The 27,116-nt window shown below is 49.0% G+C and overlaps 1 protein-coding gene across 5 annotated transcripts in view; it reads right to left on the bottom strand.

Annotated features, from left to right (window-relative positions):
* Positions 1-27,116, bottom strand: part of LOC111846750 (high affinity cAMP-specific and IBMX-insensitive 3',5'-cyclic phosphodiesterase 8A-like) — a 30,185-nt gene that overhangs the window by 1,323 nt on the left and 1,746 nt on the right. For 2 of the 5 annotated variants that reach the window (XM_023817280.2, XM_023817281.2), the window contains exons 3-22: positions 15,990-16,046; positions 14,192-14,382; positions 13,852-13,908; positions 13,558-13,612; positions 13,199-13,287; positions 12,664-12,742; positions 10,744-10,881; positions 8,590-8,678; positions 8,448-8,496; positions 7,213-7,255; positions 6,929-7,006; positions 6,740-6,810; positions 6,481-6,645; positions 5,372-5,420; positions 5,021-5,156; positions 4,683-4,881; positions 3,038-3,255; positions 2,435-2,567; positions 567-728; positions 345-474 (exon numbers count right to left, since the gene is read on the bottom strand). In XM_023817280.2, coding sequence (XP_023673048.1) covers positions 345-474; positions 567-728; positions 2,435-2,567; positions 3,038-3,255; positions 4,683-4,881; positions 5,021-5,156; positions 5,372-5,420; positions 6,481-6,645; positions 6,740-6,810; positions 6,929-7,006; positions 7,213-7,255; positions 8,448-8,496; positions 8,590-8,678; positions 10,744-10,881; positions 12,664-12,742; positions 13,199-13,287; positions 13,558-13,612; positions 13,852-13,908; positions 14,192-14,382; positions 15,990-16,046 — 2,188 coding nt within the window. Of the gene's footprint in view, positions 1-344; positions 475-566; positions 729-2,434; positions 2,568-3,037; positions 3,256-4,682; positions 4,882-5,020; positions 5,157-5,371; positions 5,421-6,480; positions 6,646-6,739; positions 6,811-6,928; positions 7,007-7,212; positions 7,256-8,447; positions 8,497-8,589; positions 8,679-10,743; positions 10,882-12,663; positions 12,743-13,198; positions 13,288-13,557; positions 13,613-13,851; positions 13,909-14,191; positions 14,383-15,989; positions 16,047-18,719; positions 18,744-22,998; positions 23,108-27,116 lie in introns of those variants that run through there. The other 3 variants (XM_023817285.2, XM_072698282.1, XM_023817283.2) reach the window with 3 other exon arrangements.

Consider the following 27,116-nt stretch of genomic DNA (forward strand, 5'->3'; position numbering starts at 1 on the left):
TGCAGTCTCATTTGAACATGATCACAGGTGTAGCCACATGCATTGCTAGCGAATTCATGGGCTCCTTCCCTACCCAGTATATAAACCTCAAGGGGGGGGGCGGGGGGGGGGAGCATCACTCCTTTGACAGCACCAACACTGCGTCCCATTTGAACTGGGAAGTGAGAATTTCTGAGTTCCTAGTCGGAAATTTCAACTGGAGTGCCCTCTGAAATCTGAATTCCGACTTGCTGCACCCTTCATCATCCAATTAACTCAGGTGTGATGTCATTCCCAGCTCCAACTCACTACCTTTGAGGTTATTGGAACACAGCATAAAATAAAACAGGTAGAAAGGGACATACCATCCCAGGCATCAAACATATCCGTGATGAAGTAGTCAATAAAGGAGATCTGGGATTTGGGAATGCTGCAGGTGTTCCTGTCGAACACGGGCATCACCACAGGCAGCCCCTGACTCTTCTCTTCTTCTGTCTACACACGGAGGGAGACTGTGGTGTAACTACTGCCGTGTGCACAGACACCAAACCGTGACTCAGGAAGCGCGGTGGCAAAAAGCCTGTCACCTGAGCGAAATACTCCTCGGAAATGCGGCCCGCCCACTCCACACAGAGCCGCAGCGGCCGACACGGGTTGGAGATGTCTGCACATTTGATGAGCATGCGCTTCACGAGGATCCGGTTTTCGGGGGACGTCAGGATCGTCTTCATGGACTCCTCCCCGCTTCCCTGTCAGGCATTGAGAAGGTGGCAGAGGATGGGGAGAAAGTAAAAACAACCAGCAAGGAAGAGTCCGATGAAACGCGACTTGCATTTGATGGGATCATGAGTCTCACACAAAGTGACCTTGAAGGGGAAACACCAGGTCTGTACAGTGAAGCACTAACGCTCCACAGGGTCTTTCAATCCAACCTGAGGAGCACTAAGGTTTGCGTGAATCAGGGGCGAATCATATACCACAGGTAATCAGAAGGATAAGCCTTTTGTAGTATCAAGAGCAATATTCCATTCTTAAGCCACAGAAACCTCTTAAAGGCTTGGTAACAAAAAGCTTCTTAATAAAATTGTTTGGATTCAAACAATGACAATGTACATGAATTGAAATTAAAGCAGTTTGGAACTTACCAGACGTCACATTATGAACTTATGAACACTTATCAATCACACAAGTCCTGTGCACTGGATGTTATATAAGAAATTTGAATCCAGTCACCCAGATTGGTCGTGTGCCATAAACAGAGTCCAAGTTAAAGCTGTAATGAATTCCAGTTAAATCGATCGACTCTTTTCGGCCCAAGTCATTTCACTGCAGCTCTAAGCCTCAGCGGGATGGTAACATCAATACAGCCTTTATTTTGCCTCCCTGTTTGCTAATTCAAATCATCCAGCCCAGCAGATTAGGAAATCTGGATGCTGCCCCAAGTAGATTTACCAGCCTAAGTATGGAAAATGACTCCGAATACCACAGCTAACCAGTTTCTCATGCTTTTATTATAAACAGGATGCTTGAGCTAAGTAAAAATGTGATGCTCCATTGACACATTAATGTTTTAATCCACAATTTTTTAAAACCCATATTACCTGCTCAAGGCAGCGGGAAAAAATAAAAAATTCGTAGTCAACATGTATTATGATTCTGCGAAAATCAGCACAATTATATGAAATGTAAGAAGGTTCTTTAGAAGTTTTTCCTATTCCATCCCTGAGGTTCCAAGGTACAGCATGATTAAATAATCAGATGTATTACTACATGTTTACAAGAAAACTGTGACCATTATACTGTCAAAAATGAGCCCCCCAGGACCACGAACCGCGGGTGTAGAACGTTGTAATCCAGAGGTTCCCAAATGTTTCCCCATGAACCCCCAGCCAATCTCTGTGTTTGCATTCTCTCACCTCCCACACACCTGACTCAACTAATTATGGGCTGGAGGTTAATTTAATGAGTCATATCACCTGATGGTGGGACAGAACAGATCCATGCAGCAGATTAGGGTGAATTAGGAGAAATCCAAGGTCCACTGGTCCAAGGTACACGAAGACCACAACCTCCACTGCAATGACCCACTGGTTCAGCACTCAATGGCCTAGCGCTCACATGCAGGGACACTTCGGCAGCTTAGACCTGTGCTCATGACTGGAAGGGCGCTGGTTCAAGCCCCACCCACCGCAGAAGTGTCACATCTCCATTTGGGCCCTTTACACACCCCCCCCTCCCCAAAATACTCCAGAGGCACTCAGACGGATAGCTTCACTCTCAACTGTGCGTGCATGCGTGTGTATGTGTGCGTGCATGTGTGTGGATACACACACACATATGTTAGACAGTCCTGGGCAACTTTATCTCACTACATCCCACACTCAATTGTTCCCCTTATACCACCAAGGACCCCCCCCCACACACACAATTAGTGTGGATTTCGCTGAATCCTCACCTCGTTCTCCTCCAGCGCAGCCAGCGGCTTGTTGATGCTGTTCACAAACTTGTTGACGTGCTCGAAGTGCTTGGTCATCTCAGTGGCCAGGACCATGTCGATGACGGCCTGTCGCAGCGTGCGGTACTCAGTCCTGTGAAAAGCGAAAAGGCGCGCTGCCAATCTGACAAACACCCACGTGTCACCAAGCACGAGCGCACGAGGCAGTATGGGATCCAGGCCCATCGCAGGGCACGGACACATGCACATGCATGCACACCCCCGCGTGCACAAACACACGCATATATGCACGCACTCACATACATGCACACACACACACACACAACAGACAATTTAATGAAGCAAAATATTCTAGCTACATGAGGAACCACCAGCACCCACTGAAGTCACACAGCACAGGGAGACATGCAAGCTGCACACACAGTGTAGGGGGCAGAACTGAACAAGGCAGGGATGCTATGCACTGAGCCACTTTAATGTCAACATTATATATAACCTACATTCAGTTAGGAAGCCGTCTGTCCCCCCCCCCACCCCACAGTTTATACAATTTCATCACCATTAAAACTAGTACTTAAGCAGCTCTTCAGCTAGGGAGCTGACCTCTCCATGTTCCTGAAGATGTTGCACTTTCCATCGCGGGTGGTGATCTGGAAGGCCAGGGCGGTGTGATGGCTCTCCAGCACGGCCGTGTCGTTGTACAGGACGGCCAGCTCGCTGCCCGCGTTGCACAGGAAGGAGTTGGTGCGGCCCGGGTGGTCTACGTCGTGTACCGCGGCCGCAATCAGAGACGCCACCTCGTCGATGGGGTCCAGGCTGGCCTGCAGGAAACCCAGTGCGAGGAGACAAAGCAGGTTGAAATGGCTAAGGATGATTTATATTTGGGTTATGTCCAGAAGGTCGTAGGTTTAAGTCCCATGGCTGAGAGCACTATACAGCAAAAGTTTTAGGCAGTCGAAGAAAATGTTTAAATGATCTTCAAGTTGATGCTAAACTATGCAGTGTCTGTCAGAGTGTGTCGGCTTGGCCATTTCAAAACCTCTGTTGAAGTCACCGCAGTGTTTGCAGTAGCTATCCAATATAACCATGCATTTGTCGACTTGACTACTAGAATACCATGTCAGGCTAAATGACACCTCATGAATATGTTTCACCAAGTTCATTATTTAAGTGAGCTAGTGGTGAATGTGAATACACGGAATGGCTGTTTGAGAACTGAAGTGGGCTTCATCTAGCCGTCCAACAAGATATCACTCATTTTTTGGAGGACAGAACTTCTTGTTTATTTTTTGTGTTACTGTTCATTTGCATGTGTTCTAATGCTGTAATGTTAAATTATGTTATAAATTATGATTTAAATTAAATTATGTTTTGTTTTTTTTTAACCATTTTATATTTCCCACACAGATAAAGAGGCTTAAACATTTTCTCTAAGGGCGCTTTTCCACCGCACAAAGTACTTTCGCTTTTCCATTGACTTCCGGTCGAGTACCAGTACCTAAAGTTCCAGTACCAAAAGTGCCAAACCAGCTGGGGTACTTCTTTGGTACATCGGTACTTTGGGGTGGGACTTACAAATGTATTTGCTGTCGATTGGTTATGCAAATAGCCTGCCGCTGAAACACAAAATACACACAGCGAACAGCGAGAAATTAAATAAAAAGCAGTAGAAACAAAAATATTTTAAAAAGTAAAATGGAAGGATGGACAAACGAGGAAACACAGGCTTTAAATCGCCATATGGTAGGATGAACAGATCCAGCGGGATTTGGATGACACGACTCGGAATAAAAAAGTATTTGTCGTAACAGCAGGCCGCTTGGAAGAAATGGGGCACACGTGAAACACCGAACAATGCCGCTTGAAAATCAAAAAACTTAAGCTGGACTACAGGAAAGTGAAGGATCATAACAACATGTTTGAATTCAGCGAAAGAAATACCGCGTCGCGCTTCGTGATGATGTAAGTCAGGGGCGATCACTGATGATGTCATTTGGCGCCGGTACCAGTTTTTATGCCAGTGGAAAACTGACACAAAAGAAGTACCATACTTTTGGTACTTTATGGAAGTACCGAAAGTACCGAAAGTATGGTACCTGGTGCGGTGGAAAAGCGCCCTAATAGACTAAGAATTCTGCACAGTGCCGTATCCCTTAAGGTCATATTCTGCTCCACAGCGCTGCATGAACGGCCGACAGCGCTCAAACCACCGAGTGCTAGTGGGGGGGGGTCCGGTTCGAGGACTCACCTTCACACGCTCCCGGGACAGGAAGTAGGCGGTGGCGTGCAGGACGTCAGCGGCGTGGCTGGAGTTGTGGTACGGGTTCCCGCTGTGGTAGTTGGTCTCGATGGCTTGCAGCCAGGCCCTCAGCGTCGCCTCCGAGCAGTGGAGGAACTCACAAACCCCGAAGCGTGAGAACACCTTCAGCCCCAAGTACACCAGCGGCCTGGAAGAGAACGGAGGGGGAGCGACCGGCCCCGCCCACAGGACACCCACAGGCAATCAGGGAGATGCCTTTAGGAAGAAGCATCAGCTGGCAGATAGGAGAGGCCCCTCATGCGCTGCCCACCCACTCCACTCCTCACCGTTTCATGGTGGCCGCCTCTAGGTTGAAGATGTCAAAGTCCCAAGATTCCTCGTTCTCCATGGCTTGGGCCACACGCTGGGGGATGTCGGTGAGCGACAGCGGGGTGATCATGTGACTGGGGCCATGTTGGGACTCTGGATGCATGTGCATGTGGGCCGACACACACACACACACACACACACACACACACAGAACTTGTAAGTCACACAAGCCTGAGATTTGATGATGAAATAATATGTCAGGCAATTAAAACCACTACAGACATGGACTTGGAAACACATTTGATACTTTGACACCTCTCCTGCTTGCCTGCCAGCTGCAAGTGACACTCATGCATCCCGGGCCTTACGTTTGGTGGCGAGGATGTGTTCATTTCCTGACAATCTCCGCAAGCCGTCCTGTGGGGGGTGGGGGTGCGGGGGGTGGGGGGGGAACAAACCAAAACGTCTGACAGCGAGCAGCAGCTGAATCAGTCCCGGCCAGATGTGCTCACGGCCAGACGTGGAACAGAACCACTGAACCCAGAGCCAAGAGCTCGGCTCCCTTTGAAGTTGCAACGTGTCACAGATCAGTGGGAGGTGTGAAGAGAGCTTACAAAACATCTCACAGGATTATAAACAGCTCCGCGCTTCTGTCTGGAGCTGCATGTTTCAAATGTAGAATTACGCATAGAAGATAGTCCATGAATTATCCAGTAATATGTGATGCCCCTTCTTCCATTCCATTTTCTCACGAGTGTGTGTGTGTGTGTGTGTGTACATATACAAGTGTTCCTGCAGGCTCTTAGTGGAGAACAGTGTGTAAAGCACAAGGTCATCCTCGTGGGTGGAGGGTGCAAACATTGCGCTGGGGTGGTTTGACTGAGTGTGGCAGGAGTTTTGGACAAAAGAGTCCGGTACAGAAATGGAAGTGACCCTAACAAACCCCCACCAGCTGTCCAGCCAAGGAGCAGAGTGTCTGTTATGAGCTGTACAAGCATCAGAGGACAGTCTGGTGCTTCCTGTGCCCCCACTTAGATTCAGCTGGGGCATGCGGCAGCACTCTGACATTCAGGTCAGAGGGACAGGGACAAGCATAGACAAGTGCACGGATAGAGGGTAAATAGAAGGGCACCGATTCAGGACATAGGATACACAGACAAGCAGACACAGACACAGGCACAGGACATAGGATACACAGACAAGCAGACACAGGACACAGGCACAGGACATAGGATACACAGACAAGCAGACACAGGACACAGGCACAGGACATAGGATACACAGACAAGCAGACACAGACACAGGATACATAGATGGGCACAAGACACAGGGACACACGTATTGACAGACAGACGGACCACACAACCCATCATCTGCACTTAAAACTGGTCTCTCTTGTCTGTCAGAAACCATTTACTATTGCTTGTGACCAAACTTCTGAAAAGCACTAAGGCCCGTCAGGTTTAGCTTTCCTCACCATCATCAGCCCCCCGACAAGGTCACTGGTGTGGGGGTCCTCCTCCTTACTGCCCAGCTGGGGGGAGTAGAGCTCTGTAGTTCGCAGGATCTCCAGCACGCGGTCCAGGGCCTCGGCCACCGGCACGGGGCTGCTCTCCTGGGCCGCATTGATGATGTTGATCACCTGGGCGTATTGACATGCAGAGGGGCTGGTATCATGTCCAGGCTGCGACTCTATGGCCCAAGGCCGGGACCTGCGGGGTCCCTCGGAATCCCACCTTGGTAATGGGGGCCTCAATGGTCATGGAGTGAATCCGGGCCATAGAAGAGTGCCGTTTCTGTGAGCTGCCTGCGGCAAAGAAAATTGCCATCAGAAGCGAAATGAGGAACGAGCTTCTGTGGCTGAAGCGTGGACATGACAGTGACAAGCTTAGGGGAGAGATGGACAGGTGGGGCAACGGGCTTACCATCACTTCCCCGAGAGGTGGTGGACCTGACATCGAGCGAGCCTTTCCTCCAATCTTTGTGCTTGCTGCACTGGATGTCTGTAACGTGTCGTGACAAACATGAGACAGCATTCAGTGTGTTAATGCGTGAAATATCACAATTTCATGACATTAGGGTACTGGTTAGTGTGCTCACTGGAGTGCTAATTATTGTGCACTTGAGTGTGCTTATTAGTGTGCCCTTTAGTGAGCTTGTTGGGGTGCCCCATATGTACCAAAGGCTTGGGAAGCCACCAGTGCCCTACCTGTTTGGGATTCCGCTGGGACGCGGCCCCCACACGTATCCATCTAAAGTGGAAAGGAACAGAGCTCCTCACACATTCCACGCTCCAAAACATCCAAGGAAAAGCTCCCCAAGTGCCCCATGAACAGACATCCAGCCAGGGAGCCTCCAGCAGAAAACATCACCTTTTTCTGCCGGGCTGTGCTCTTTTGTGTGCTGGAGGCCCGGTGTCAGATAGAGACACGCACTGCCCCAGGCGTCGTGCCCAAAGTATGCCCCACATTACAGCACAGGGGGTGACACCGTCACACCTGCCCCACCACATCTCCTGCTCCGTACGTGTACAATTCACATTCTCCCCATGTTGCATGGGTTTCCTCCTGAAGCCCAATGCCGTGTGAACTGCCAACTCTAAATGTGTGTTTGCATGTGTGATCTGAAGAGGACCAAGCATAGATGGATGGACAGACAGACAGACCTCACATGTACACTAGCAGCCAAAAGCTTTTGCACACACTGAGATTTTCTACATTTGCATGTTACTTAACATTTACTAAAAATATACTCACTATTCTTTGCTACGAATTTATAGTATCTGAGTACCTTTCTTAGCAAGAATCATATCTTTGATTCCGGCAAAATAACCTCCTCTAGCAGGAAGTTAACAGCAGAGAAATTTTGAGGCATCACATGCTGCTCTGTGTCATGGGATGAAAGTTAAATAGTGCATGTAAAGTTAAAGGACAGCCTAGAGTTTGACTCTGCCATCACCACCCAACCAGCTAATAGGATGTCAGACATGCACTGTTACATACTCCTTCCATGTTATAAAGGAAACTTGTTTGACTTATATTTTCATTTATAATTGTTCACTCAACTTTCCAATGGTTAACCGGAATAAAAAATCTGCAGTTTATGAAATAAATGGAATAGTGGTAAAAACCCAAGTTGTGCAAAAACTATCCACTGTTAGTGTTCATATTACTAACTGCCATTGCAGATAGTTCATGGGAAGAAAGATATTTACATCAGCCGATTTGGGCTGTTGCCGCTACCTGAGGACCATTTATCAAAGACTCCCGGGGTGAAAGGCTCCCGGGGTGAAAGGCTCCCGGGGTGAAAGGCTCCCGGGGTGAAAGGCTCCCGGGGTGAAAGGCTCCCGGGGTGAAAGGCTCCCGGTACAGGCTAACGAGACGGGTGTTTACAGCATGCATCACTCCTCTCATTCAGTTATTACATGCAAGCCTGTCCTCTTACCTTACTGTCATTTAATGGCCGGTTAATGGAAACAAAGTGCCTGATTTTCCTGTAACATTAAACAGAAGAGACTCAGATTCCGAGCGAGGACGACGCCAGGAGCAGCACGGCGCGGGCGGCCCCGCTGCGCCGGAGCGCTCACCCCCCCTGCCCGGTCACCGGCGTGATCCTCACGTCCTGCTGCACACTGTCCCCGTTCTTCTTCTTGGTGTAATAAACACCCTGCCACTCCTGCAAGGACGGAGGGGAGAGGAGCCGGTGAGGACGGGCCGGCACGGGGACGGCCACGCTCAGGTACCCCCCCCCACGGACAACGCGACAAGCTGCTTCTATATTTAAGAGGGTCTCCTTCAGCCGATTTGTCATGTCTGAAAGTGCCCCCCCTCCACCAAGTCCCCCACTGTTCCTCTGTCTGCCAGTCACCTTTGTTTGCTGTGAAGAGGGGCCATGTTGGGCAGGCAGGCCCCAGTGATGTCCCAGGCACTTTTAAAAGGATGTCCATTCCCAGGTCTCCATGGCAGAGATGGGGACAAGTCGCATATGATCAAGTCCAAGCAAGTTTCAAGTGTTAACCATCAAGTCTCGAGTCAAGTCTCAAGTCACAGTTAAGACAAATCAAGCAAGTCAAGTCAAGTCAAGGGTTCACCCTAAGCAAGTCAAGTCGAGTCCTGATAAGTTTCAAGCCAAGTCAAGTCAAGTTGCAGTACTAAAACAAACAGAGGTTAAATTTTCGATACATGTTTATTTTTGCACAGAAATTTTTTTACAGAAAAGATGAACTTATATACATATATTATGTATCTTATTTAGTGATGAATCTCGTTAATTAAAATGAACGAATCTTTTTCATTTCAGCAGAATATAAATATAATGTATGTTAATATAGCCCAGTGATGAAGTTATGAAGCTTAATCGTCATCTCTGCGGTGGACGCGCAATATACACGTTTCATACATAATATATAATCTGATATATTTGTTTTCTATTTGAACTGGTTTCATTGTTATACAGCACACAACATTTTGTTGTTATTGTGAGTGTACACAAAAAAATTAGACACTTAACGTAACCGATTCGAACGATGAAATTATTCTTGTCTGTATGACCAAAAAGTTTTGAACGAGTTATTGAAGGAGAAGTGATTGCACCGACGCTTTCATCTTAGATTTTCATGCAGTATAACGTTACATGAGCTGCCATTCAACTAACCACACGCAGTCAGTCCATACAAACGCTTGAAAATGCGCACATTTAATATAGACATTATAGTTTACATGTAATATCAAGAAGCCCTTTCATTTCAAGTTGCACTCAACATTAAAATGTGGCTACGCCACTGGTAACGTTATAGCGTTTTATTTATGAGATGATCATCACATTTCTGATAAACATGCAACCAAGGCCAAATTAGGACAAACAGAAAAGATTAATTTAATTAATTAGTAATCGTTTTATTAAATTGACTATAAAGAATTCGACTTTCTTACCTTTCCTTGTGGTTTTTGAAGTGCCGGATGAAATTTGATGTTGTGGTTGTCGTGTCTGATACTCTCGCGTTGCATTCTCTGCATCTGGCAAATCTTTTTTTGTTAGTACGGTCTAGTTCAAAGTCCTTATAGCCAAAACGTGACTATATGAGGAGCTCGACTATTGTCTGCCATGTTTGGCGCGGTTTGAGTTTTGCAGCGTTCTTCTTCTTCTTCTTCTTGGTAACGTTAAGAGTTGTGCAGCGTTAAGGGCGCAGGCGCCAATTATGGTGCTGCTGAGTCATAATTATTTTATTAAATTATTTTATTTTATTAAACGAATTATATTTAAAAGTTCAAGTCATTGTCGAGTCTTCCACTTTAAGTCAAGTCAAGTCTCAAGTCACTTACTCTCAAGTTAAAGTCAAGTCAAGTCATTTTCTTACTTCAATCAAGCAAGTCTCAAGTCCTGAAAATTGTGACTCGAGTCTGACTCGAGTCAAGTCGTGTGACTCGAGTCCCCCATCTCTGCTCCATGGTGACCCGTTTCCATCCCACTGCTCCCCCTAGTGGCCAACTCAGGGAGCCCAGAGGCTCTCCAGACAGGGACAGACAGCCAGATTGGGCTGAACCCAGTCTTTAAAACGATCTCATCGGCTCTCACAAAAGACAAACGGAGAGCGGCCAGGCAGCCCTTCAAGTCAGACAGGTCGCGCGATTAAAGCTCTGGCGCCATATTAAGCCACATGGCTGCCGTAGTTGTCACGTAAAGCTCCCATATGACCCATCAGCGCCCCCTGTGGGGGACGCTCTCAGAGCTCCACACTCACCTTTCCTTTCTGGATGTAGGAGTTTATGGTCTCCAGGAGGTCGGGCTTGCTCTCACTTTCTGGCACCTCCATCACCTCCTTCCCCAGCAGCTCCCCCTGCTGGTACCCCATCATGGCCTCGTAGGTGGGGTTTACATACTGTGTGGAGGCAGATTACTAGTTCAACGCCATGACGACCACACAGCAGGCCTTTGCACGCCAAGGCAGGAGTCACACCATAAATCACATCACAAAAACATATACATACATATACACACCACACGGAGAAAAGTAATGTGACACAGCTCCTAATCATTGAATTCAGGTGTTTTTGATTCAGGCCCATTGCCACTAGTGTATAAAATGAAGTACATAGCCATGCAGTCAGGTTTACAAACATTTGTGAAAGAATGGGTCGTCCTGAAGAGCTCAGTGAATTCAACCAAGTGCAATGCCAAGCGTCAGATGGAGTGGTGTAAAGCAAACTGCCACTGGACTGGAAACGTGTTCTGTGGAGTGATGAATCATGCATCTCAGTCTGGCAGGTTGATGGATGAGTCTGGGTTTGGCAGATGCCAGGAGAACGTTACCTGCCTGACTGCATTGTGCCAACTGTAAAGTTTGGTGGAGGAGGGATAATGGGATGGGGTTGTATGGAATATTATGTAGCACTATATAACGTAGGATGTAAGTATTATGATATTATTAAAAAGTATGCCAAATATCCATGATGTAATCATTACAATGTAAACATTATAATGTAATCAACACAATGTAATTAAATGAATATGTATTTGCACCTTGTATTAACCTAAGAGTTTCTGTTAGCTACTTTATGTTAGTCCTGAATCTATGAATATCCACTTTTATTAGTGTATATCTTATCACTATGTTAAAGGACAAATATATTATCAACCCTCTAGTTAGTCAATGTGCAGCAGGCTGAAGCTGCCAAGGTTTACTGCTGAAGGACGGGATTCGCCTGAGTTCACCAGAAGTTCACGGCTGAGCATTTTTAAAAAACCAAGTGGCGATGGTCACGCCACCATTATGTTCGGCGCAGGGACCAAACAGTAAAAGAAATTACTGACAAACTTATCAACTAGGGGCGTGGATTAAGGGAAAAAACAATGATTGTGAATGGTTGAAGGAATGATGATGCTCAAGTGACGAGATATTGTTGAATGATAAGAACTTGTATAAAAATTGGTGGAAAACAGTATTGGACACACTTCTACGTGTCCGGCCTTGGTTTTAACTTCATTATTGCAATAAAGACTGAATTTGAATCTACACGAGCGGCTCCTGACTTCTGATTTGGAAGGAAAAAACCACAACAGTTGGTTTTCAGGACTTGGGCTAAGCCCCTTAGTTCCAGTGAAGGGAATTCTTAATGCTTCAGCACATTTTGGACATTTCTATGCTTCCAAGTTTGTGGTAATAGTTTGGGGAAGGCCCTTTTCTGTTCCAGGATGACTGTGCCCCAGAGCGCAAAGCAAGGTCTATAAAGATATGGTTGGGTGAGCTTGGTGTGGAAGAACTTGACTGGCCCACACAGAGCCCAGACCTCAACCCCATCAAACACCTTTGGGATGAACTAGAATGGAGATAGATGTGAAGGCCTTGCTCACAAACATCTGATCTCACAAATGCTCTTCTGGATGAATGGGCAAAAATTCCCACAGACACACTCCACAATCTTGTGGAAAGCCTCCCCAGAAGAGTGGCAGCTGTTATAGCTGCAAAGGCGGGACCAACCCTGTACTGATGCCTATGGATTTATAATGGGATGTCATAAAAGTTCCTGTGGGTGTAATGGCCAAGCGTCCCAATACTTTTGTCCATATAGTGCATGTGTTATGCATATCTATCTATCTATCTATCTATCTATCTATCCATCCATCCATCCATGCACCCACCCACCTACAGTAAGCCCTTCACCTGAATCACTTTGTCTTCATTGGTGATCTCGATGGCCTCTTCACTCTGCTCCATCGCAGTGAAGATGGCACTGCACGCTCTAGGGACCACAAGATGGGAAACATCTTAAAATGAGACCAACTGCATACTGACAGGTGACCAGTAACGACTCCCCTTCCCCAGAGCTGCGTGGACACTCTGGGCATCAGCCTGCTGAGGGGCTGGCCTTTTCCCACGCCTCCCCACCCTCAGCAGGCACGGGTGAGCGCGTTCCCCACAGTATCGGCGGAAAAGGGCACCGAGCCCAGTGACCGCCATCCTGAGCCAATGTACATAATTACAACACAAAGGAACCACAAATGGCATCTGGAATTCCTTCCCAGACAGACAAACCACCACACTGGGGAAAAGCGACCATGGAAACTAAAAACAGGCCCCGTGTCCAAGAGGAGCTGAGAGAAACGACAGATAAAAGTCCAGAGTGATTAACTAAGGTCCCATGCTCTGGGGCACTCTCAATCAGCGGCCTGCCGCGCTCTGGCGCCCCCTGCCTTACCTGAGCCGGAACTGCGCCTGAACCTCGCCATGCTCTAGTTGGATCAGCTCGTTGTAGCAGCTCATGACGTTGGGGTTCTCCACATAGCTCTGCAGGGGGCAACATCAGGACTTGCCATTCGGACACAAACAGAGAACATTCGCCCCCATTCCCCGTTAGCTGTGCGTGTCTCGGCCATGACGGCCAGGACGGAGATTCCATCTGATGCAGGGAGGGGACCAGTGAAGCAGCAGCTCCTCTCTGCGTTTCAAAAGCCACATCTTGCTTTCAGCTGCCCTTATGTCACGTGACCACAAGGCAGGCTTGAGTGAGAACTGCCCCCCCACACCACCCCCCACCCCCTCCCTGGGGCCAGTTACCCTGTTGAATCCAGCAGTAATCAGTGGCATCACAGAGGCTTCCTCTCGATCTGGCCTTTAAAGAAGAAGAAAAAAGAAAAGAATCATTAATCACTAATCCAGCTCAGCAGCACCCTCATCTGGGGGCTGCCCAGCATCTCAGAAAGACCCTGGATGATTCGCTATGTTGTGGGATGGTAACATTCAGGTCCCCAGCCCTAATTTCTCACATACATACTTTATAAAGGTAACCATGTGACCTCTGAACACGGTACAATTAAGCTGCACCCCACTCGCACGCACCGTCCCCCTTACCTCTTCACCACGGCAACAATGACGGTGTTCTCTGAAGACTTCACGGCTCGAATCGCCCTACGGGTGAAACGGAGGGAGCTATTTAGCGCCACACGATGGTGGAAGCTAGGCTGACAGATCACTCAGCTCGCAGATAACAGCCAGGCCAGAGCACAAGCGTACGTCTTTATGGGTGCTTAACAACAGCACAGAAATACTGGGTAAATATGCATTCAAATGAAAAGATCTGAAAAACAAGAACGCAGGAGAGCAGGGAGGCCCAAACCGGGGTTCCTCAGTGCACAGGGTGCCGTGACAGTCAGAGGATTAAAGGTGGGGCGTGATGGACGCAGGAACCCACCGGCACACGGAATCAGCATCAAGGCGTCGGCTATGCCTGCGGTCCACGATCACAACGTCGTGGTGCGTCTCCAGGAAGAGCTGCAGCGCAGCCTCCGGCGTCCTGGCCACGCTGCACCTGAGGCCTGCCCTCTCGCAGGCCCGCAGGAAGCCGCCGCACTGCCCGTCGTTCTTGGCGAACACCAGCATGACCTGGGGCAGGAACGGCCGGTCAGCCCGTATGCTTTCGAAAGGCTGGGGGGCATCTGGCCCTCCCCGCTCTCCTCAGTGCCCCGGTTGCTCAAACGCACCGATAACTAAGGGCAAATTGGCTCAGGGACCACAGCACCACCCCCTGGTATCAGCAGCAGAGCGCAGTCACATGGCCCCAAACGCACCAATCAATGAAGGGAACAGGCTCAGGGACTACAACCATGCCCCCCCCCGGCATCAGCAGAAGTGCATAGTCACATGGTTCCAGCAGCACCATGAACGGCAGAACAGAACCAATTCTGCCCTTTGATCTGTGCAGGCCAAAACAAAAAAAAAACTGCAGCAGTGAGAAAACTGTCATGAGTCATTTCCAAACACACCTTGCGGGGGGGGGGGGGCCCACTTTACATTCTGAGCTTGGTATCCAAACTGCCAGATTCAATGCAGGAGTAATATAAAGAGGGGCTTCTGCACCCCAGCCCTGCTGATAAACAGCAGACAGCAATGGCTTCATATGCACGTTCTGTTCACATAAGCTGACGGGGGGACAGTGCGTCCTGCCTGCTCCGTCGCTGCGGTGGGGACCTGGCCTGTCAGAGACCTCAAACGGGTCGTGAACATCTCAGCCTCGGTGTGCAAGATGGTGGCCCGCAGCTCCCGTCTCACCACCTTCACCATTACGGTCTTCAGAGCTCACGTCTCTCACCACTGAGATCTTCAGCAAGGTGCCCATGATGGATGCGAGTCAACTGAGCTCGGAGCCCCATGGCGCTTATAGGATTACGTCGTGTGGTCGACGTTCCCATGGTAATAATCACCTGCGACGGCATAGCGTGGAGTTTTCAAAGACTTTCTGGACATTGACTTATTTTATTTATAAACAGGCGTGTCAAACGTGCACGGTGACAATGAGTTTGTCATGGGTCTAGATCAGAGGGCCAGACACAGAGGCTCCATTCTCTGTGCAGAGAGAGAGAGAGGCTGGGTGCCTGTCCCCTCAGGGCAGCCCCCGTCATGCCCAGCTCATCATCAGTCACCAGGGCCCCCCATGTGACACGTACAAGATGCAACTCTCCTAGTGGCATGATAGAAGCATTTTGTGTTTAGTGGCATTGCCATGGAAACGCTACATCTCACACAATGCATGCATTTATGGAGTTATTTTAAAGGACCAACTGGGCATTGCTATCTTACAGTGAAGGAGTGTTTTACTGTGATTTTCAATGATCCATTATATGGCAAACATCTGCGCTGCAGGAATCAAGAGGACCCATGACGACAGGGAATCCCCCCCCCAAAAAAAAGCTAAACATAGACCTTTTTCTGGAAATTAGCACTGGGCCATCTGTCTGAACTCAGAGATTAAGATGTTATAGAACAAAATGTCTGGGAGGGAACGGGGCAAGTTTGGAGAATGATAGGAATGATAAAATGCACACGGGACACCAGAGCACGAGGCGAGTGACCGACATGGCAAGGCGGCCCAGCAGGTGTAGGGGCCCGAAGAAGGGGCCCAGCGCAGGGGCCGGCCCCCGAGATCTGTGCATTCGAAGGTAAACTGAGGGAACGTTACAATATGGCTTTAATGAAAAGAAAAGACGCTCTACCTGGAGCTGATCTTGATAGAGCTTCATTGGTCCAAACTGAACCTCCTTGACTCTGTTCTGAAAAAGAGAGAAAATAAACAAATGAAACCCAGATGATTTAGACAAGCCTTAAAAAAATGTTCCTGTTCCTTTGCATCCAGCCTATCAATCCTCAGACAGCAAACTTCCTCAAAACAAACTTCACCCCTCCTTCCCTCTCAAGGAGCACTACGCAGGGCTTAGTATCCATGGCAACCCGGGCCTCTGCGGATGGCCGTCCCTGCGGAATTCCTCCTCTTCTCCGTAAACAAACCGCACACGTGAGAGCAGGTCACGTGGAAGTACAAATGCTGCGGGGTGATATATCCGACAGGGAGGGGAACCTTATGTGGGGACGGAGGGAATCAGAACCAAGCGATTCTGGTGTAACTGATGTTTATTCTCGTTGTTGCCATCACCATGACGATGGAAAACAGGACGGAGCAGCGCCAATCTGACCCTAAAAAGCGTTGCCTGGTCACTTCGCAGCAGGTGGCTAAAGGCTTCCCATGGCTCTTGAGAAGGACGGGGGCCACGGCAGGCTTCCTGATTTCAGCGGTCGATCATCTGGGAGGATAAGAGCAGCGTGGCAGTTTGGAGCAGCAGAGCCATCCGGTTGGATCATATCCCCCCCCCCCCATTCGTGTGAAGAGCTTGAGAAGAGTCAACGGGTGCAGAGAGCGTCAGCTGGGAAAGTCGCAGGGCAATTGGCCCTGGGAAGATTCGCAGAGATAAGTTGGTAAAAACCAAAGTGCGGAGCAGATGTGCAGAGCAGCGTGTCGAACTATGAACATCCACCCAGTCTGGCCGCATTTTCGCCTGTGACGTAACCCTTAGGTGTCTACAGCAGAGGGGACTCACTTCAGTGTGACAGTCACACTTGAGTTACACGTAAAGCGCACTGCATACATTTCCTGTGACGCTGCTGGACAGACGCATGGCTGCAAAAGAGAAAATGTCACGGAATATGGCGAGGGTGAGCCACCCTAGAAAATTTGCTCCCGTCCGCCAGTCGGAGAATTGCACCAAGGGGGACCCGCCCCCAAAATTTATTTCTGGCTACAGGCAGACCCAAACCAATAACGGCCAGAATCTTGGCCGATCCAGGCATTATTTAATTGATCGGTACCAGTTACCACATGCCGACCGAAAGCCCAATCGATTTTATTTCCAGCGTCTGCCCAATTTACATCAGCTACGCCAGATTGTAAGGTTCCGTCACACGCTGCAGTAAGCCTGAGGCACATGGCCAGAAAACACAAACTGTCAAGCTGTCAGCTGTCTGGAAATTCTTGATGTCGGAAGGTTAAAGTAGCCCAACAGCTCCCTGCGGTGTCTGCAGAGCCGTACTTTCGAGAGAAGGTGGCGACAGAGTCGTGTAATGCGACAAATCGAATCAGGCACTTTCACAAACATCACAAGGAGGAATACTATTGACATCGCGAGGCTCACTCAGACAAAGAATACCACCTATGTGTAGGTGTATTTAAATATTTATTGAAATATTAGATTAGGCTTGGAGCCTGCAAATATAAATGGTAAATGGATCGGAAAGAAAAAAAAACAAAACCCAGAGCAGTAGTGGGTGGAGATACAGAAGACCTTCAGCGCGCACAAAACATGGAGCGGAGAGCGGCAGGAAGGCAGGGTGGAGAATAGAGACAGGCCCTCACAAGCACGCAGATTTATAGAGCTTGTAAAGATCATTATTATGTAATTAGGAGCCAACATCAAAAGTGGCCTGCATATAACATACGGCTGCGGTCTAAAGAGTGACCTCATTGCGCATTTTCTGACGATCTAATCTATGAAAACAGTCTCAGCTCCGGTAAGCTGGCGGCTCTCTGAACAGGTCAGTACAGCACCTTAGCAGCACCTACACACAGAGGCGACATTTACACCTCCCGGTGTCTGTGCTCGCGTTCGACGCGGCCGATTCTAACCTCGACACAGGAAACCCCAGGCAAGCTTGTGCCTACACCCCAGTTCGAACGGGCCGCACCGAGCCTTGCGTTTCCCAGAATGCCATGTGACAGATACGGCCGTGGGCCAGTGCAGCCTCTACTCAGCACGACCGCCTGTCACTTCCTGTCTGCTGGACGCATCCGGCCCCGTGGATCCGAGGGACCGCAAAGTCATCCACGCAAGCCGAGAGAGCGGCCTTCCACCCTCGTGAAAAACAGGAAGCGCGATGACATTGTTCGGGGCGCCCAGACGGACAGGGTCAGCGGCTTCCTGCCAGTGGCCACAGTGACCCCAGTGACCGCAGGGAGGGGTGGGCAGTGCTGGGGAGACCCAGGAACCTTCACACGAACACCATAAAGCAGCATTAGAAAAAAATAATAAATTCCACATCAAGTTAACTGGCTTCTCGCGTTAATGGGTTCAAAGAAAAAAAAAAAAGTCTAATAAAAATACAATGATAAAATTCATGGACAAAGGGCTTACCACAGTTTAAACATCATTTTACTAACAGTCATGGTCTATCTTGAAACATACAAGCTCCAAGTTGGGAGCCATGAAACCCCAGAACAGAACTACTGCAGAACTACAGAACACTGTGGATCAAAAGGGGGAGGGGCCAAGGGGAGAGGGAGGGCAGGGGGACAGCCAGCGCAGTTCAGCACTGTCATGATTCTCAGGCGGCAGCTACGATCATCTGCAAAGCCAGTGATCATCAAAAAGCAAAAGCAGGCCCCACTGAAATCTTACCAGCAGCATGTACTATCCAGTCTTCCACACCAAGTAAGTCAATCACTGCAGCAATAAATGGCAAACTGAAGATCTCGCTTTGGGTGCCGACCAGGAGAGGAAGCCAGCTTGGAGCTCCCTGAGCTCCAGGGATTCATGCAATGACGTGAGGAGCAGGTTGGGGGGATTCAGCTAGAAGATGCGTATAATCGATGGAATAGTCCAAATGGTCTTGTTTGAGGATGAAGAATGGCTTCCGTTCCCAGCCTCAGGTGGCGTCCCCCTGCGCCAGCTACTGCCCTTTGAGCCGAGCCAAGAGGCAGTATGGGAGAGCGACAGCGCTTCAGCTCGGAGCCGAATGGCAGGCCGGGCGTGCTTTTAATAGCTGTGGTGGACACACTGTTATGACAGTGCTATTCTTCAGAGAGGCGTTTAGCATTAGATGTGACACACGGGGGGGGAGAGGGGGACACAGGCATGATCTCAGAGGTCCAGCAGGAAGCTACCCAAAGCCCCAAGCCCACAACTTTCCCAGCATGCCCAGCTCATGTAAACAAAAACATGCGTCGACAGGCCTTTCATATCCCCAACTGTCAATACAGCTTCCATTTATAGCGTCCCTTCTAACATGTTATCCAATTTCAGTCTGAAGTTCAAAGGTGATCTTTGACTTGGTATTTGGGTTTACAGACACTTCAGAGTAGAAAAAAAAAAAATCATAGGAATTCTTGCACCACACAAAGCCCACGTAGAGCCACTGAGAACAACGGTCCAGAGAGACATCTGCCCTGTCCATCACTGACCTGAGACGCCAGAACGATAAGCACACCCAACAGCACGGCATCTTGGGAACACGTCGACCTTGGGCCACCCGTCCTTTCTCCCTAACTCCAGCAGATAAATGGTGCCAGCGATAGACTACACACAAACCGCGTCAAGACACCACATATGCAGCACACACCCCCCCGGTTAGGAGGAAGATTCCCAAAATATTAATTAAATCTGCGCTTTCTTGTCATTAGTGACCACAGACTGTCATGGGAAGCCTTAAAAATCGACCATCCATTCATAGCTACTTATCCAGTAGGTTTCTTTAACTGGTACCTAGCCTAACTAGGCACACATACTAAACATATGTACATCATAAAAGTTACCAAAGGGGTTATGAGCCAAGAACACACAATCCTGAGAGATGTGGATAAGATCAACCAAGACGATGTCAAATCCAAGAGCAAAACCAGCTGGGGACTAGGGCTGCCAACTCTCACGCATCTGGCTTTCACGCTCACGCAAGAAATCTTACGGCAAATCTATATCATTCCATTATAAACCTATAATTAGCTACATCAAAAGCGCTGGGGAAGTTTGCAAATCCTACAGACTGTTTACAAGCTAATAAAACTGTTACATACATGTAAATCTGTGTGTATGCGAGTGCAGACTTGTCTCGAATTAAAAGTCTCACGCCAGGCAGCTTATCAAAGTTGGTAATGTTGACTAGTTCAGATCAAAACAAAGAATGTCTTTCCACCGAGTCGGGGGTTTGGTATTAGGCTCCTAGTGACACTTTGAAGACAACCACGGATTTTCTGAAGGCAACACCAAATAAATCAGGAAAAATGCAGACTGACAAAAAAAAAGGTTGAATTTAAAAACATTGTCCACTCTTGTGACCAGACACATACTGGGAGAAGTTGGGAGTCGGCTTACAAGCAATATGCTCTGGGTCATGTGATCAGACTGCTGCTCTCTCAAAGGGCTTTACTTGCTTCGCACTGCATGATGGGTAATACACAGGTTTACCACACAGCAGTAAATTACCATCACAGCTCAGGAACAGTTTGTTAATAGCCACTCATGTCAGCTTGGGTTCTGTAACAGAGATAAATTACAGATATCTACTACTGTCTCTCATTCATATCACAATCAAAACACACAAACAGAGGGAAGTATGTAACAGCGCACTTCTGCTCTCCAGACTTCATACTTTGCAGATATCAGTTTCCAATCTCTCTCGCAAACACACAGATGTCAACCCAAACAAATCAGACTGATCTGTCTGCTACTTCACCCCTATTCTTAAAGGGACGGTGCCCTATAGCCACTCTCAAAATATTGCGCTTATCAGAGCAATCTGAAGGAGCATTTTGTGTTTGTTGCTGCACACACATGCCAGAAGGTGAGATACACTCCATCCCAGGCAGATACCAGTGACACCATATGACAGATCCTCCTAAGAGACGGCCAAAGCCGGCCTGACCTCTCCCCACGAGCCTACGGGGAGGAGGATCCTCCAGAGAGACGGCCAAAGCCGGCCTGACCTCTCCCCGCGAGCCTACGGGGAGGAGGATCCTCCAGAGAGACGGCCAAAGCCGGCCTGACCTCTCCCCGCGAGCCTACGGGGAGGAGGATCCTCCAGAGAGACGGCCAAAGCCGGCCTGACCTCTCCCCACGAGCCTACGGGGAGGAGGATCCTCCAGAGAGACGGCCAAAGCCGGCCTGACCTCTCCCCACGAGCCTACGGGGAGGAGGATCCTCCAGAGAGACGGCCAAAGCCGGCCTGACCTCTCCCCACGAGCCTACGGGGAGGAGGATCCTCCAGAGAGACGGCCAAAGCCGGCCTGACCTCTCCCCACGAGCCTACGGGGAGGAGGATCCTCCAGAGAGACGGCCAAAGCCGGCCTGACCTCTCCCCACGAGCCTACGGGGAGGAGGATCCTCCAGAGAGACGGCCAAAGCCGGCCTGACCTCTCCCCACGAGCCTACGGGGAGGAGGATCCTCCAGAGAGACGGCCAAAGCCGGCCTGACCTCTCCCCACGAGCCTACGGGGAGGAGGATCCTCCAGAGAGACGGCCAAAGCCGGCCTGACCTCTCCCCATGGCCCTACGAAGAGTTATGCAGGTTTAGCAGCTGCCAATAATACGAGTTACGTGGTACCAGCACAGTGCATCCAACCCCATCTGTACAGATCAGCCAATGAAGATTACCATACCAGCACAACCCTTGGAAACCACTGATTTGCAGCAATTTTCATGCTTTAAACCTGCCATCCATGCTTCTCTAAGTTACGCCGTTGACGGTCCTGAGGTTCTGCTGCTCCGGTGCCACATCTACAGCCAACTTCCGGGACATTAGACTTCTATCCCACAAATGGACACCATCACAGACCTCACTCTATACACTGGTCACCTGGGTAACATCGTCTCCCTTTCCAGCCTGAATGGAGGTCATGTTCTCCAGTACTCAAAACCAACTGACGAGGTCAGGTCCAGCCATTTCAGGGCGTAACACTTTTCTCACGGATGCAATTTCAAACAGCCATCAGATACTAATGGCAAGCACAGTGGATGACTGTCTGTCCTCAGTCCGCTCACGTCATGCTCACAGTCTGCGGAGCACCTGGAATGTGGTAGCCTCTACATCAGGGCCCTACATACCACCATACCGGTCCTGCCAGGTAAGAGGGCGGAGCCCAGGCGAGAGGGCGGAGCCCAGAGGAGCCCCACCCACCTGCTTTCAGTCATCTGTGACCTTTTGCGCAGACAGGCTACTGGAAGAGTCCTTGGCCACAGAGCCGCTAATATCCCTATAGCTGCTCGGTTATCAGCCTGTAACCAGCTGTCGAGCACGTTTTTATCCTGCAGAGGTGATCATTACAGACATGCACACTCGTGGACTGGAAACAAAGCAACTTTGGATCAACAATTCTCTCTCTGCGCTTGTAACCAAACAACTCAGCATCCGATCCCAAATCCTCTCCTGGGTGTGAAGGAAAGTTCTGGAGAAGTTGAACCAACCTTTTCAGACTTGCGAACTTGCAGAGGTACAGGATTGAGAAGTACGGGGGAGCAGGGTTCTCTGGTTAACAGCCGAGGTAGAAATGCAGATGCGAACGTGGTTGGAAAATATCAGGCCCACCGCGAACTCGCGAGACTGGAGGCCAGGCCAAAACAGGGTAACTCTCCTTGTTCTAAATAACACCAATTTGCAGTTCATGAATGCTGCTTTTTCCCCTTTTAAGCCCAATACTAGTGAAAACGAACAACTAAACCCCATTCATAGACCAAAAAAAAAAATAAAATCACAACTGATTCTTAAGTCACAGACAACAGCTTACTCCCCAAATATGTACGTGCAAATCAACTATTAGCACAATTAACTGTTACAGTTGTTGACAGAAATCTACATACACAGGAGGTGGTTTGATCTGCTGAAGAACATTAACACATGAGCAGCGTAACATTCACGCTTGGAGCCGTCACCCCACATGGGCCACATGACCAAATAACCTTAAATAACCTCAGTGCCAAGGCTGTGACTCCCGCCGAAAAAGTCTCTTGCGTCACGAGGGTGCTGGGGAGGGTGAAGATGCCCAGCAGGCTTCCTGGCACTGTCACACCACAAGCTTCTGAAACGCATGAAGACGCTAGATAAGACCATCAGAAAGCCCAGCTTTCTTTATCATCATCTGCTTATTAAACGGTTTACGCCATCGATTCGCAGCCTCGCATTGCCTTTCATGTCCTCCAAATTAACATGCCAAAGGCTCGCACCCCACTCGTTACCCCCCCCCCCCCCCCCCGCTACCACTTCCAGCGCTAAGCTAACTAGGCCACCCTTCCCATTCTTGTCTTGCTTTGGACCCAAGAGGGGCTTTTTTCACAGAACTATGCCACAAATAGTAAGAGGACACAGGGAGGAAGCTTTGCGTGCGGGGGCCCAAGGTCCCCAGGTCTCATCCCTGCTCAAGAACCACCCCCCCACCTCACGTCACCGCCACACACCTTCCGGTTGACATACCCAGAAAGAAAACCATTTAAAAAGTATATGAAAGGACAGGTTCAAGGTCAGCAGGACGGTGCACACCCCATTAGCCGCACAACAAGACAGACAGCTGAAGAGGGGACAGGGTAACGATGTGTGGGATGGCTCCCCCCGAAGGCAGGGATGTCCCATCCCAGTACACCGTCATTCTCCCTTCTATAATATATCCAATATAATCATTTGCAGTGTTAAATAAATCAATAGCTGAATGTTTAGTGGTGCAACTCGGCTCCCCAAAGCACAACAGCAATTCTCTGTCTGAAGCATGGTGCACTCAGCAACCAACTCTGAACAGGAGCCCCCCCCCCACACACACACAAAGCAGAACACGTCACACCAAATGAATGAATGCATCTCTTCTCTTCCAAGTCACTGCCTTGCGTTTTGTTCTTGCCCTCTCTCACAAGCATGACGGACTGCCCCCCAGCCAAGGCTATGGGGGGGGGGGGGGGGGGAATCTTTGGAGTTCTGTCCTCTGCCCAGCTGCCCTCCAGAAGTCCTGGGCAACGGCTCAGCTTGGATGCTACCAGGGGTTTCAGGGGCGTGGCCTCTGGCAGCCCAGTAAAAAATGCTCCTTGCCAGCATTGCGGCCCCGAGAACAAGCAGCGCCCCCACTTTCATATCATTACCTCAGCTGGAGATCGAACCAATAAATGATGATATGAGCTGATGGAGGATGGGTGTGGACGGGTGTCTGGTGAAGGCCATAAGTAACAACAGCGAAAATGATCACAATTCCTCGCACGACGATCCTAGAATACAGAAGTGAGCATTTCCCAGGCGCAACCCCCCCCGGCAACTACACATTTGGCTTGAGACTGTGACCTGTAGACATCGCCCCGGTGGCCAAAAGAAGACTGGAGACAGGAGAAGAGAAAGAGCTATAAGGGACACAAACCCAATAGAAAGTTCTGGTGACCTTGATAGCCAAAAACTTAGTGAAGGTTAAAAAGCTAAAGATAAAAGAAGAAAAAAAAAAAAAGAGAGCGAGTCACTGGAGTTCACACATCTAAAGGGTCTGTCCCCTGCAGAGCTCTGTCCCCCCTTTCTCCCCACCAGGAGACAACCGTACCCATTCCCTTTACAGCAGTGTTTCCCAACCCGGTCCTCAGGGGCCCGCAGTTGGTATACGTTTTTGCTCCCTCCCAGCTCCCAGCAAAAATGTGGACTGCCTGCGGGCCCCTGAGAACCAGGTTGAGAAACACTGCTTCACAGTATGGTCCCCTGCCGCAGACAGAAGTGTCATGTCTCTTACTATATGCTCAAAGGACAATGTGCTTCCCCCTGTAGGAGAGAGTCTGAACTGGGATGGACACCAGGCGAATCACGAGCCTAGGGCACCTGCAGCTGAAAGCCCAAACAAATCCAAACAAGCCCCGAATGATTTGTTTGGCTCCATCCATCCATGCTGTCAGTTTGAAGACCCTCAGATTGGGGCTTGGGGCTAAGCCCCAGAGGTCTTTAGATCAGTGTTTCCCAACCCATTCCCCAGGGACCCACAGACAGTCCACATTTTTGCTCCCTCCCAGCTACCAGTAAAACGGACTGTCTGCGGGTCCCCAAGGACTGGATTGGGAAACATTGCTTTTAGAAGTTTAGATCCTAGCAGCAGCCCTGTTGGACACACTCAGTAATGCAATTAAAATTTCAAGACTATGAATTCTCTCATGAAAGATTCTACTTTATAAGAAGTAGCCAACAGAGACCTTGTGTACTTATCATTGCCCAGATGGTGTCCTTCATCAGATCTTCCAGGCTGAACACACCTCCTGTTCCACCCAATCCCACAAGACCCGCCAGGCTGAAGTAACCATCACTACCATCAGAATGCAACAGCCAACAAGAGACTGAGACAACAAGTTCCTAAAAGCTGAAGGCTCTCATTTGATAAGCTGTCTAACAAGGGCCGAGAGGTTGCCTGCTGTGATAAATGCAGCAGCAAGAGACCCTAGCAAAGGGTAACGGTGCCATTGTTGTGTCTCCTAAGTTCTCCATCATCACCCAAGGACACATCAGACACAGAGCACAGCAGCTCCATGCAAAACAAGTGTAAATAACTGAAGATTTCGATGTTTCCCTTTTATGGGTATATTACAGAAGCGATTTTAAGACTGACCAGCAGTATCATGCAAGTTTATAAAAGGAGTAAATTAAATACAATCCAGCTGCACTGGGCCTGAATTAAGCAAATATTTTTACCTTGCAGCATGTCAGCATATGAAAGAGATCAACGCAACAGTGATCTCAGACTGTCAGCGGCCTGGAGCTGAAGCAAACATCTGGCAAAAGCCGAAAAGGTCTAACAGCGTGGCCCTGCTCCGTTTGGCTCACATTTGATTTATGGGACGTTTTTACTCCAGTTTTATAGAAACGCCATCGCGATCTGGAAAACTGGGACCCGCAGGGAGACGCTATCCCAGGAGATGAGACCGCCATGGTCAATTTCTCACCAAATCACCCCCCCCCCCCCCCGTGCCATGATCCTACAGGCCTACTCTGCAACTCCAGCTAAGCACATATCATAGCAGGAAGGCCAAGACACAAACCGAGATCACCATCCCAAACAAGAGGCCCCATCTCTAAAGCGTCTTTGAGCCGAAGCACAGAGGCCTCTTACTTGCCCCCCAGCCAAAACACACCAATTCTGCCTTGCAGTGAAGTGCAGGCCCCCTGTCTGACTACCTGGGATTCGAGGTGTGTGATGAACGCATTTCACAGGCAACAAAGCACTTAAAGGCTCATTATTCCAGCGCACTGTGGAGAGGCTGGGTCCTTCAGTGTGTTCCCATGCTTTTCACGACATCCTTAAACGAGCAGGAAATTACCCACTGGCAAAAAACCAGAGGAGGAACAGGGCATGTAACAAATATTAAAAAAAAAAAAAAAGAAACTATGAAAGTCTAAGGGGTGGATCCACAGAGATTTAACCGCTTCTTTGTGCTTAAAATAGTCAGGTTGCTGGACCAAAGTTGAAAATGGAAAACTGAGCTGAATAAAATTGGCAAAAAAAACATTAGGAGGGTGTGTTTCGGGACTCGTCTTCCCACATGTGCCAAACAGGACAGCAGACAGTCCACCCTCCATGACAAAGTGCGTCGGTTGTACTCGCTGTGATCTAACAGAACCAGCTAGTGTTCACCCTGCCCAAGGGGGGAAACTTACCCAGGGAATAAAGAGAAACATGCACTGGACAACGACCTAAAGGAGCACAAGTTAGCATGCAGTCTCAAGACTGTATCTGAATATAAACCGCAATTGAGACTGATTTTTCTTAAATTAATGTAGGGCTGCCTCAACTCTGCATACAAACCAGGCAGGAGATTGTGAACGCTGGCTGGTTTAAAACAGTAGCCAAGAATGAAGGGAACCAGTAACTCTGTCCCATACTTCCAGTGTGGACAGATAATATCTGCTTACATCTTCACTGCCAGTCTTACAAAGTGCACATCTAGCACACAGGATTTCCTACCTGTACAGCAAAACAACCCTTCACACCAATGAGACTCCTCACTGACTGACCCACTTGGACCAGTACCCCCATTGAACAGTACGGCACATTCGCAGTTACCATGAACAGCGAGAAGCACATCAAC

This window comes from Paramormyrops kingsleyae, chromosome 13, assembly GCF_048594095.1.
Source record: "Paramormyrops kingsleyae isolate MSU_618 chromosome 13, PKINGS_0.4, whole genome shotgun sequence".
NCBI classification, from domain to species: domain Eukaryota; kingdom Metazoa; phylum Chordata; class Actinopteri; order Osteoglossiformes; family Mormyridae; genus Paramormyrops; species Paramormyrops kingsleyae.